This window comes from Strongylocentrotus purpuratus, unplaced genomic scaffold (genome assembly GCF_000002235.5).
Source record: "Strongylocentrotus purpuratus isolate Spur 01 unplaced genomic scaffold, Spur_5.0 spur5_scaffold_14, whole genome shotgun sequence".
NCBI lineage: Eukaryota > Metazoa > Echinodermata > Echinoidea > Camarodonta > Strongylocentrotidae > Strongylocentrotus > Strongylocentrotus purpuratus.
In genome coordinates, this window is record NW_022145599.1 from 34,213,622 (window position 1) to 34,226,978 (window position 13,357).

The 13,357-nt window shown below is 38.5% G+C and overlaps 2 protein-coding genes across 3 annotated transcripts in view; both read right to left on the reverse strand.

Annotated features, from left to right (window-relative positions):
• The window catches only part of LOC577080, a 45,813-nt gene extending 36,190 nt beyond the window's left edge, over positions 1-9,623 (reverse strand). For both annotated transcript variants that reach the window (XM_030984806.1, XM_030984805.1), the window contains exon 1: positions 9,496-9,623. The gene's annotated coding sequence lies outside the window, so the exon portion shown is untranslated. The remainder of the gene's footprint in view (positions 1-9,495) is intronic.
• LOC115923861 lies at positions 1,112-9,268 on the reverse strand. The gene is made up of 11 exons (XM_030985251.1): positions 8,231-9,268; positions 6,954-7,147; positions 6,274-6,544; positions 5,483-5,875; positions 4,882-5,133; positions 4,237-4,374; positions 3,557-3,818; positions 2,836-3,117; positions 2,478-2,702; positions 1,934-2,065; positions 1,112-1,473 (listed from the first exon to the last, which is right to left on the reverse strand). The coding sequence occupies exons 1-11, from the start codon at positions 8,795-8,797 to the stop codon at positions 1,112-1,114; spliced, it is 3,078 nt and encodes a 1,025-aa protein (XP_030841111.1). The 5' UTR covers positions 8,798-9,268.
• Positions 9,624-13,357: the final 3,734 nt, after the last annotated feature.

Genomic DNA, 13,357 nt, shown 5'->3' on the forward strand with positions numbered 1-13,357 from the left:
ACGTAGAGTATGTCTTTCATTGGGGGGTACCGTCAGATGTGATGGCATACTGGCAAGAGGTTGGGAGGTGTGCCAGGGATGGAAGGGCAGGGAAGGCCAAGATGTATATAACTCCATCCTCTCTATTTTTATCCAGAGTGGATGAAAAGTTCGTAAAGATGATTACCGCAGTAGAATCAGGGCAGCTATGCCTTAGAAGAGGTGTGCTTGATAACCTCTTTGTCCCAGGAATGAGTAAAGATTCATTAAAATCTTGTTCTGCCAATGCAGACTCGTGTTGTTTCGTTTGCGATAAAAATAAAGAATAAGCCATCAACACCTAGATGGATCTTCAACTGCCTAATGCATTCACTAGCTATTTTTGCATATATAATGAGCCCTGTGTCCTTTGACCTCATGACCCCAAAATCTAATCAGTTCATCGGCTCTGCAAGATACCAAAATGACCTAAGTTTTGCGGGAATCCATCAATTTGTTCTTCAGATAACGCGATCACAAGCTATTTTTGCATACATAATGAGCCCTGGGATAAAGAGGTTATCAAGCACTCAAAATCTATTCAGTTCATTGACTCTGCAAGATACATACATGACCCAATTATGGCGGTAATCCATCAATCTGTTCTTGAGATGACACGTTCACAGACTATTTTTGCATACATAATAAGCCCTGTGACCTTTGACATGATGACCCCAAAATCTAATCAGTTCATTGGCTCTGCAAGATAAAACATAACCTAAGTTTAGCATGAATCCATCAATTGGTTCTTGAGATAACGCGATTACAAGAACGGGACGTACAGACGGACAAACCGAAAACATAAAAATGTTCATGTACTTCAAAATGTGCAATATGTGTAACGTTAAGCTGACTTTTTACTGACCTATTATATGTTGAAGATATTTGAAAGCATTCTTTAGCAAATAGTTTAGTTTATTTGCCTCTTCTAGTAATTATTACTTCACTTTACATCTTGGCCTTCCTCAAACTTTCATTTTTTGCAGGGCTCCGATACATAATATTTTGTTGAAACCATTTATGTCAAATATCTTAATGGTAATATACCTCTGTCCATTTAAACCTTGCTGATGCATTTGTGTAAACCCAAATTTTAATTGGAATTGTCATTACAAGACATGTTCTTCCACATGTCCAAATTGTTAGAGAGTTGCTTCAGTTTCTTTCCAAGTTTTTTAGGGTCATGTACTTTGCCGTCATGTACAAATCCTTGAAAGGCTGAATGTTCCCTGCCTGGGAGGTAGTCGAAGAGTGCATCCTGCTCATATTCTTCAACAAAACGGACAATATCATCTTCATATACATTCCGTCTTTGCTTCTGATACTTCGCTCCCATATCAACAACGTTCGCATTAGTGAGCATGGCATCCAACGAACTCCCAAATGGGCCACTCATCTCTGCACACCTTTTCACCTGCTCTTCAGTAAATCTACCTCTGGAAGTCAGCAACATTTCTGCAGTTGATTTATTATGAAAAAACAACAACATTGTTTTGAGTAGTCATCTATAATTAACTGGATAAAAGAAGTTAAATGTGAATAAAGAAAGATATATTTTGTGTTATTTTCACCTGCAATGTGAAAAAATAAAATAATAAAGGTAAAGTCAAAGGCAAATAATTTTTTTTCTGTTTTGAATAATTGAGAATAGTCGAAACTTAGCTAAATTTGGGCTAAAGGCTTTCAACATAACCCATTCTGCCACTTGGTCTAATACGTGTTGGTCTAATTCCCAGATTGTGCAGAAATCAAATATATTATTCTGATTTGTTAAAAATGTTAATTTAGTTGTCCCTAACCCAATCATTATGAACATTGTTTCATGTGAAAGAATATACCTCTTATCATAAGAGTATTTGGTGAGATCTTGCTGGAGAAAATAACCGCACTGTATATCAAAATAGAATCACCTTACCTTTGTAATCCATGTTCACATGCTCATTTGTCTGATCAAGGCCGATATTCCCACCAGGCTCCCCTGTTGCGTTTGCTACTCGATTCCACATGTAGCTGATCTGAAGCTGAGGGTCTGCAAAACCTCCTACACCTACATGAGATGATAAGGGCATCAGAATTGGATGCAATGCATGCACATAAGTTAAAGTGCACTCCATTAACTCGGGGAGGGTTATCACTTGCAATTTCCCTTATATCCTTATCAGTCAGAATGCAATTAAAAAAATATTTTTCACTAAGGGGATAAATGTTATCAAGATAGCTTACTCTGTATATAGGCCTGTAGTACAGGTTTTATGCTTGGTTACTATTTTTAAACATAGATTGAGTCTGCAATCGCTTTTGGACACGAGTTGTCTTTTAAAATACTAGCTGTTGTCTTAAAGCACCAGTAAATGTATCTGGATTTTAAACTTAACGTTGTCATGGTTTTATAACACTGAGAGTTTGCCCCAATAAGTTAGCCATTTTGGTACATGCAAAATATATATGTACATACATGCAAGTAAGTAGTGGCCATTGATGAAGTACTTTGGATGGTTTTTTCTCATGGAAATGAAGCATGTCTGCTTTCCAATCATCGATCATGGCAGGTCCATTTCCCTCGCGAACAGCTTCACGTCTTACAAGATGGCAAAGACCATCGTACATGAGAGCCTTGGTATGGTTGAGTACAGGATCATCATTCTCTGCCCCTAGTGCACAAGTGTCTCCACAATACCATGGTTCTATGAATGAGAAAAGAGATAAATAAGGTATTATATCACTTAACCTTTACTATTTAGGTATTATTTCTAGGATTACATGATGAAGTCATCTCAGAATGTGATATTAGTATTGAAAAGAAGCAGTTCAACCAACCTTGAAGAGTTTCATCTTGTTTGATTCCCAGGCAGCTTCTGTGGTACCACTCATATCTCTTGCATTTGTCTGCTAGATGACATTGGATCATTTCATTCTCCCCACATGGGCCATGCTTCCTGTGGCAGATGCAGTAGATGTAGTAATCACTTTGTTCACATTCTGGGCTGCAGAACCAGTCCGTTTCAGGATCAGGAGCTTGTGTAAGTCCAACACAGTCAAGATGGAACCATGAATGCTTGCATGTTCTGCTGCAGCACATTACCATGTTATCATTGCTTTCTGAAAAGATAATAAATACAAAAGGGTTCAAAATTTCCAGTGTCTCTGTCAGTCTTCCCTTTTAACTACATGTACTTGTATTTTCATAAATTAATGTGGTAGACAAAATGTAAATAAATGATATTTTACCTATATCAACTTTGTTTTAACGAGTTTTCAATGATTTCTAACATCTGAATATCTGTTGCCAGGCTTATCACTTCATTATACCGTATAATGAGGCACTTACACGCTATATCTCCATTTTATTTAAAAAGTATATCAATCACTACATGGAAATGAAAAGATCATACAGATCATTTTAAGTCAGTTTATTTTAACAATGATTTATACTATACCCTGAATAATTTGTACCGTTTCATTGGGACGTACCTTCAATTCGCCCCCAAAGTTTAAATCTCTTCACAGAAATATCAGACACAATAAACAAACAGTTTACCTGAATGGCAAACACAGTACTGAAGGGCTGTCTCTGATAGGTCATTGGCAGCCTCAGAGAATGCTTCTGCAGCAACATGGACATCTGCTTGGTCAGGACTAGTCCAACAGAAGTCCACGACTTGCTGTGACAGTTGGTCAATCCAACTTATTTGTTCATTAAGCTTTCTGTCGTCAGTTGGAAGACCTTCTGGGATGTCATCCAGCTTCTTCATACCACATAATTTCATAGCGCAAAGCAGAACATGACCTTCTGTTGAGAACTGAATACATGTAATAGACATGAGTAGGTATTATATGCCAAAGGGCCTAAATTAATCATATATCTTTTTTCAGTTTTTACATGTGTAAATCGAAATTCATCATGTGCATCAACCATGCTTTTTATCGACAAAAACAAATTTTAGGAAGTTGAAGATAATTTTTTTTTTTTACTTTAACGAGGCAGTATATACCTCACACTTTAAAAAAATGGAGTATCTTGAGAACGGCAATCGGCCTTTGCACAAGGGGGTCGTAAAAACGGCACATAACCGTCTGGCCAATACATTGAGTGCAACCCCCCCCCCCCCCCCCGGGCCCTAATTGAGTACCAATCATTTATCAAATTAAAATTGACATTATATTTCCATACCCATTTTTCTGGAACCGGACCCTTACTGAACTAATATGGAATTTTACCTGGTACAGCTCCCATACATGTTGGAAAGATTTCATGACATCACTCTGGAAGGAACGATGGTTGAAATTGTTCTTTAGCTGGGCTATGGTTCCTCTGTCTACCAGGCTCGCACCATTGAAAAACTTTTTGTTGGAGTCCTATTGCAATTGGATGTGAATAGGGAAGCTGAATATTTAGAAATAAATGGAACAAAAGCCATCTTCCAATACATATCTACTGTAAAAAAGGACTATGTATGGTGAGGAGATGAGAAAGTAAGAAGGTAATAGTTTACAGACCCATTGCTCCTTGGTCCACACAAACATACCACAAATAATGCACTAATGCATAATGGTCTTTCCACTCTCGGCCTGCACTCTCCTCACAAATTATGAGGGAAAGTGGGGGGGGGGGGGGTAGGGCATGGACAGTACTAGGCTTACATTTGCTTAGGGGCAAAAGGAGAAAATGTGCATGGTAATGTGTACATTGGCTTTTGAGAAAAAGGAAAAAGGAGAGGCAAAAAGTCATGCTACATAATTTGTGCAACAATCATGAAAAGAAAATTATCAAAAAAGTGAGGGAGAGAAAAGGAAACTAAAAGGGGTCGTTTGTTCATCTGGCCCCCAACCCAACGGCCCCTGAAGCAGATCTTTGGCACTTACCTGCAAGTGAAGCATTTCTTTATGGAATTCTTGAGGACATGCATGTAATCCTTCCAAACGATCGTCCCACTCCTCTCCATTGCTCCTTGCTCTTTGAGCATTCAAGATCCTCTCTATTGTCAAGCCATCACCATTGAGAAGACATGGCACAGGTTTTCCTTCCACCACAGGGACATACTGCTGCAGATTCTCCATCACTCGGATCATCCCTTGAGTTGTGCCGGGATCTGCATCTACAACACCTAGTGTCACCTGTTAACATAAACATATAAGACCATAAAATGTGACCTTGTAAAGCAAAGAAAGTTCACTTAAAAGAAATATCATAACATGTATGGAAATGGGAAAAAAATTAATACCGACATTAAAATAATAGTTCAGTGATCTAAAAGAGAAAATAAGTGACACTATTGTACGTAACATGTAGAAGGAAGTAGCCTTTACAGAGAGACTAGAGAGAAAGAAAAATAAAGCCGGCAAACAAGGAGTGGAAAGTCAAAGTGACATAATTGAAATATATATATATTTTTTACAAATGGGGAAAGAAGGACAAAGATAATGAGTGTAAAGTACAAGTTTTGACTATCACTCGTCAACTTACACATTCAGATTTTGCCTGCATATCTTTGGTGTGCTTGTGGAGGATCCTTTGGGGCACTTTGTCTTTGAGATGCTGAAGTTGAGGAATGTATTCCAGAAGTATCTTGCGAACAATGAATGTGGCCCTCTCTCGCTGCCTTTCCAGGACTTCCGGGGATGGGAGGAAGGTGTATGGGTCAAGCTTTGATGCAGGTACTTGGTTCTTTGTATCGCCTGTTGTAACCCTGTCCTTGACAGCGAAACTCATAGTTTGAAGCATGAATGTGTTTGCGTGCCCACTCCTCTGGTGCTTCCCGTGCTTACTTACTTGTATGTTATCACAACAAAAACTATAAACAGACCTAATTGGACGGACTTTGAAGCTCAGCTTCCTTCGTGGTTCGCTCCTCCTTTCCTGAAAATGTAATCATATCAATCATTCACTTTTATCTTTCTCTATTCGTCAGGTCTCATTTTATTTAAAGTGTCATATTTTTTTCCTCAAATAAAAACTGAGTAAGGTACATTAATGGAAGTAATTTCATGTAAAAAACAGGAGAGGTTAAAAATGTTAATATCATAATAAAGTGAATAACTCGGATTAATTTTTTTTATGTTTTATCAAGTAAAAAATCAATTACAATAACATTTACTTCATTAACTAGATTTTTAAAAATGGAAAAGTGAATCTCCGTAGTCGTGAAGAGACTGTGAGCAGCTAGCACCCTTGACAACGGAGGAGAGAAAGTTAAATATCATTGCTTTCAACAATGATAGTGCAAAAACAAAAGAAAATGGAAAAGGACATCTTACCTCCGTTGTGTGTTTCCACTCCCACAGTTGCTTGTCATGGGATTTACTGATTACGTCCACTTTGTTTCTGGATGCTTGGACGCCTTGGGTGATACCCATGTGGTTTAGTGTGAGAAAGACCTTATGACTGACTCTCTGTCTCCATAACTCTATTCCAACACAACCTTGCACAAATGAGTATTTCTTTCTTGACCTTTGGTAGAGAATGGTGGAAAGCAATCGTCCCACTCTTTGGCATCTGAGAGAGGCTGCTTCATCATGGTCTAAATTCCTGGAAATACAGGGAAAAAATGAAAAACATACCAAACAATTAATAAAACGACAGGAGTTTTGATATGGGGTAATCCATATATATCTTTATTAATTTACTTTATTATTCTTCGCACACACAGATTTCTTTATGGGAGTGTCTTCAATAATTATTTTTGAGAGTGTCTTCAAGTTACTTAAAGTATATCATGAAATCATTCGTTCTGAACATGCAATGCTGGAATTTATATAATTAATCAGAATCAACATCGGCCTGCATTTAATTGACGATTGTATTTGAATTTTTTAATTAATTAAAAAACAAAAAACATAAACAAAAAACAAGCAAACAATTATTTGATTGGATGGATCAGACTTTGAATTTCCTAATTGTATTTTAATATGCCTGAAAACTTAAGAAATAGAAATACCTTGTTTTACTTCCTTTCCCTTTGTAGCAATGATTAATTGTCGCCTTCAACGAAAGTGTCATAGCCTCTATACAGCGGACAGTTGCGGGAACAGCCTCTTTTGCATCTTTACATGCTTGGGCCCATGAGAATGACTCAATTGCCTCTGCAGATACCTCCTGTGAAAATGAAGGTATTCTCTTGGCCTTGCTCAACTATATATGCATGAGGAACAAAAATTATAGAACCGACAGTGTGAAATTTAATGTGAGGCACCATTGAATCAGTGGTACTTATTCCAACATCATATGGTTATAGAAGGAGACAGGCGCGTATGCAGGGGGGGGGGGGGTGGCAGGGGTGGAACCCCCCCCCCCCTCCCCTCAACTTTTTTTTCTGAGTGTGATTTAGAGGAAAACCCCCACCCCATCATTTTTTTTTGGTGCAAAAGGATGACCCCAACAAATTGACCTTACCCCTCCCCCCCCCCCCCTCCCCCCTTAAATGATCAAAATATCGGTCGGCCATGCAAATTTTGAAATATCCCCTCCCAGCTAATTCAGCGGCTGGCTGGCTGAGTCGCCGCGAAAGTTTTAGCGCGATTTTAAAATGTTAACCCCCCCCCCCTTGCAAAAATACTGCGTACGCCACTGCAAGGAGATGATTCAAAGACGATGGGATCATTATTACGAAAATTTAATGAAGCCAATGCAAATCCTCAAACTGGGTTAACTTCGACGGCAACCTCGTAGATGTGCTTTTTAAAACTTTATATTTTTATTATTTCTAAATATAATAACATACAAAAGGATATCCATACAATAGAAGTATATAGAAATATAGTATGAATAATAAAATATAAGCATATAACAATACAAATAGAGAAAACCAAAACAAATTTAAAGCGAAATTAGATTGAGAGGAAATCAGCAAAATATAATATAGCTTGTAAGAATTCTGATTTCTTGAATTAAACAATTGCCTAAAGGTAAAATGACAAAGGCTAAATAATTTATGGTTACAAATACTTTTGGCTATTTACGAATAACAAACCACAAAAAAAAGGGGGGGGGGGATACTCTGCCTGTGCATTTAGAGCAATCACGAACTCAAGGTTCATGAAGCAAAATTAAAAATTAAAAGTAGCTCAACATCATTTGTCTTATTCTATAATGAATAAGAGTTCAGCAAGACCTGTTTGATCTTATCCGCTCAAATTTTAATTTTAATCTCATCTATTTTTTAAAGCTATTTGCTCTTCCATTTTATATTTAAAAAACAAGGGGAAACGTTCTTACCTCGCTCTTTAGAATTTCACAAGTAGCCTCCACCATGGCTGATTTGGCATCTTCTGATGATTTGTGAAGAGCACGGAATGCTGTTAAGTATTGTTTTTTGTCAATGTATTTCTTTATCTTTTCCTGGGGGCTAACTCCAGGGAGTGATGGAGTTATAGGGTCTCCTGACGTTTCAGGTTCATCCTCTTCAACATGGTGCTCATCTTCATCCTGAGGTTCTCTGACCAGCTTTCTGCTTGTCTCTGGGGTAGAAAAGGCAGCCACTCGCTTGGCAGCCGGTGATGTTGCAGGCGAACGATACGTCCGTTTAGTCCTGTTCGTCTTTAAGGGGGCACTTTTGTTTCTCACAGTGTGTTTTACTAACTTATACCTGCATTCCTCGCAAATGTAGCTGTACAGGATGCCTTCTCTGTGAAAAACTTTACTTATAGTTCTAGGACTCGTTATTCTAATAAGCTGTTTTCTTCTAAAACCTTTTCTATTTTTAACAAAGTACACTGAACAAACTGCGCATTGCCGCTCTGTTACAGACAGACCGGCAAGCTGACTGCTGTAGTTGCTCGCCATGCTGTGCGCTCTCCATGCCAAGTCCCATCTGCGAGCTGCATGAGCTCAAAACGAAAGAGAATCCCCGGTTTTCCCAGGTCCCTCGGCTCTTCTCAACCTCATGCATATTCAGCGATTTCGAGCGATCGGCGCTCGATAGCATGAATATTCATGAATATTCATATATTTTGCGCCACTGCCGCGCATGCGTACCTGCTCATCGCCATTTTGAATCGACGCTGCGAGATGGAAAAATCGTTGGTGTAGTATGTTGAATTAACCTTTTTTTACCATCGAAGACTTCTTCAAATGATACATTTTAGTGATTGGAGTCGAGCCCTGAGAAGTCGTGCACCCTATGATGTAAAAATTGTAAGTACCCTTTTTGAAGATTTAACGATCAAATCACCCAATCGGCTGGGCAAGTAGCCACCCAACAAACCACCCGAAGCTCCGACGCTGCGCGCCGGTGTTGGAGCTTCCCGGAGTTAGCTAACAACATGTTTGTGTTGCACTTGCAGGAACAATAAACTGCACATCGCATCCGCTATGCACGCGGCTACCGGCTCGAAAGGAATTGCAAGCGCGTTCGCGACTAATTTTGCGCTGACGGACTTAGCGCTCAAATTGACCACATTTGATATAAAATAACCCACTTTAAATTAAAACAAAAAGACATAAACACTGGAACTTGATAAAACTCATTTCAATAGACTTACCAGGTTCACATGAATTGCATTTTTAGGTGACAAACCAGCATAAGAAAGAGAGAGCGGTCGAAAACCGAACAAATTTGCGTAGACTGTATGCCCAATATACGTATGGTAGTAGTAAAGAGTCACGAAAAAAGATATTACAAAATACGTGCGGACCACGCGAGGATGTATTTCCCAAAAAAACTTCAAATGATTTAGGTCAATTAAAGTTGTTATCCTTCTTTGTCTCGCTCAGACCGAACTATTGTTATATATTCATCGCTTTGCCGATTTTATAATTCTTGAGTAAAGGGATAATAATGCTTTAAATATTGATTATAATAACAAAAACAATAATAATAATAATAATAATGGTAACATAATACGCCTTTTGTGTATGCGTTACAGTCTTTCCAAGTAGGGCTATAAATGTCTTTTCCATTTTTTCCACTTTTTTTCTTTTTCTTTTTGTTTAAGGGTGGAAATTTAGCTTTAGTTGTTATTTTCATTGGGTCAGAAAAGTTTGGTTTGCGTTAGATAAAGGTCCTGACCTAAGATCGAGGCTAGACTATGCGCTAAAAACGTCCAATGGATCGGTGTCCTCGTCGCGCATAGGCCTACGTACATGCCACGGACGCGCATTTCCTAAAGGAAATGTCTGGTTCTGTTATCTTTTTTTCTTCTAAGTTCCTATTTCTCATTAAAATATTCTCCATTTTGGAGGACCTACTTGTAGGTCTTCGTACATGTTCCAGTAAACATTTAGCTCACATAAAAATAAAAATGTGGGACACTAACTTCAGGCATATTGAAATTCGGTCATACTGGGAAGAATAGAACCTGAATGACTGTTTTATTAAATTCAACACAATTTAGCAGAAATATATAATAATGACTTTTCAATAACTATTATTTTCAGAGGAAATTCCTGAACGTTCTACAGTAACATGACTTTCAGTTGCGCTCAGTAAATGCACCCCATGTTCTGAAACTAAATGTATATTTAATTTAAGGGAAACGATAACAAACGATTGATATTGCGCGGACTAACACTCACCATTGGTCCTTACATGCAGATCTCCCTTTTAACTGTACGCGAACGCAGTCGAGTTTGCGCGGACATTAACCAATCATGTGTCTTGACAATTAACATCATATTGCTGACTTTCACGTAATACCACTGGAAGACACCATTCACCCGCGTAAAGGTGGAAGCTAGCCCTGGGTTTAAAGGCCGTCCGTACTAGTTTGGCTAGGAGGGATTATACCAGACAGGGCGCTATCTCATCAACATAAGAAAAAGAGGATCATGGGGAACAAATGCATGGTCACTGATTACTGATTATAGGCATTGGTTTCTATATAGAGGGAGCAAGAAAGTAGCTACAAGTAGACTAGTACAGTACAAAGTGCGATAAAGATCATGACGCGTAACAAATTAATGGCAGGGCCGATCCAAGCATCTTCAGGAGCGCGTACGCAACTTTATCATGCCAATTTACTTTTTAGACAACGGACCTACCCCCCCCCCCCTCCCCCCAACCTTGATATTAGCGGGATTTTGATGAAGCTCCTAATTTTGATGGGCACGACACGATAAGACAAGTATAGGCGAAGCAGACGCGGTGGACAAAAATGAGCGCTAGGGATAATGTCTGCCCTGAACCGTATCTCGTTATATACACTGGAGGTTGTTCCCAACACACATGGCTGGTGAAGGCCTGGTAACACCTTGGCTACACAAAGAAAATGAGATTGGGGCTAGTATGTCTATTATTTATCCAGCCTAATATTCGTTTGGCATTAAGAGACGAGGTGAATGCTTAGAGTCTGTATGTCTATTTAAAAGCAAGGACTGTATTGTCAAACATTTTTATGTTAGTATACATGTATATATATATATATTCATATACATATTTACATACAAATATGTACTTTGGGTTTGTATTAAATGTTTAGTACTCGGATCTTTTCGTAACAATTCGTTTTACGATATTGATACAATAAAAAAAGAAAAGTTTCTAACCCACTACAAATATGTACTCTGACTTTGAAGCGACGCTGCATGCAGTGAAGCCTTCATTGCATGTTGACTGTTATGTATAGTTCGGGCCGCACGGTCGTTTTTGTTCGTCACATGGTCACATGACACAGATGCAAGTTAACAAAACGGGCTTAAAATTGAATCGCGGAAATTTCCGATCACGCGTTGAGCGCGTGCAATGCCGGTATATAGGGCAGACATATCCGTCTATCAGTCGCGATTAGAAGGTCAAACGTTATCGTGCACAAAATCGCTTTCAAACGTTGTGCAGTTTATGTTTGACCATGACGTAACGTTATGAGGGATTTGACGCCGTTCAAAGAGTAAAGTCACTACTTATCTACATGAGCGTAAATAAGCTCCAAAGTTTTAGAAAATCGAATGGTAAAAGATGCACCCTGCTATTAAAGGTACGTCCGATTTGCAGGCCCCAAAATGAAAAGGTTAAACTACAAAGGCATTTGAAAGATAATACTAATTTAGAACTTTCCTCAAAACGAAAGGGCTTGAAAATGGTTTTTAGTTGGAAAATTAACGACCATAAGTTGTCGAATCGACTTAAGTGATTGCAATCATCTAAGTAATAGTCTGATTTTCAGACTCTTTTACTGAATGGTCGTACAGTTTGTGCCGCACAAAGATTCAAACAGCTTAATTTAGGCAATTACAAGTAGCAGGCACGTAGCAAAGGGGGGGGGGGGAGGGGGTTGGCACGTGCCCTCAAACATTTCCAAGGTCGGTTGAACTTTTTTAGACCCCCCTTTTTTTTTACCTCGATCAATTACATGTATGTGCCCCCCCCCCCAAAAAAAAAAACAACAAACAAAACAAAAACAAACATGAAACTCTGGCTATATACGTGCCTGACAAGTAGTGGGTTAATGAGATGTAGACAAATGCTCATATACCTGTTACGTCGTATTTTATGTACCGGTATGTTATTACCTAAGAAATAAATATGTCAGTCAGTCAGTCAATAGTGTCTGACAGTGAAGTCTAGATGGTAAGCGGATCCTTGCATATTTTGAATACTAGGACACGGCTAATGTTTACATACATGACATAATTTTGTATTCATAATTCCTGTAAAGTTCTACAGAATTTGATGTTGGCTGCAAAAGGGACATGGATCTTTAAATTGGTAATAAAGAAACAGACAAAAGAGAGGAATAGGTCATATCGTAGTGCGAATTTGAGTACAAATCAAATTAAAAATAGGAAAGTTATACATTTTTGAAGTCGTGATAAATCAAACACAACATCTTGCGAGGTCCCCTCCAATTTGCTCTGTACTATATAAAAACAAAACAAAACTAACAGAAATTTCTATACTTTTCCTAAAGAAAATGTTCAATCATACAAGGGTATTCTTGCAAATAGGCCTACACCCCGTAATGAAACAAATCTATTCCGTCATCAGTACTTAACTAAAAAAAAAAATGAACGATTTTGAAATTATGAGCAAAATTTGATAATCAAAATCGAGATTACTGTCCACACGCTCGCCCTCTTTCGCGGGATCACTGAGCATGACCTGTCATTAGTCTGCAAGCACAGACACAACTTGACACTTAACTATTCCTAAAGCCTCGAGAACAGCCTAGCTCTGTCAGTGTTCTATGTCAACCCATAGTGGCAGGGGCAGCTTAATTAAAGGGAAGTCCGACCTTCATAGCAAACAACTCTTAGACACTGGTAACAGTTTGAATACAATTGGGGGGAAAAGAGAAAGCTGTGACTGAGTTTTACAATTTTGAATCACTGTAGATAATTATGGGCTCTACAAATTAGCTGTCTATGTGATCACGATGTAGTGGCGGATAACATTCCCAATGGTTACAA

Bases quoted from the DNA above. Each gene is read 5' to 3' on its own strand.
- LOC115923861 (XM_030985251.1), bottom strand. From the start codon at position 8,797: ATGGCGAGCAACTACAGCAGTCAGCTTGCCGGTCTGTCTGTAACAGAG. The intron at 5,876-6,273 runs GTAAGATGTCCT...TTACATTTTCAG, and splicing joins AGTGGAAACACACAACGGAG to GAAAGGAGGAGCGAACCACG. The intron at 2,066-2,477 runs GCATGTATGTAC...CATCTCATGTAG, and splicing joins TCAATGGCCACTACTTACTT to GTGTAGGAGGTTTTGCAGAC.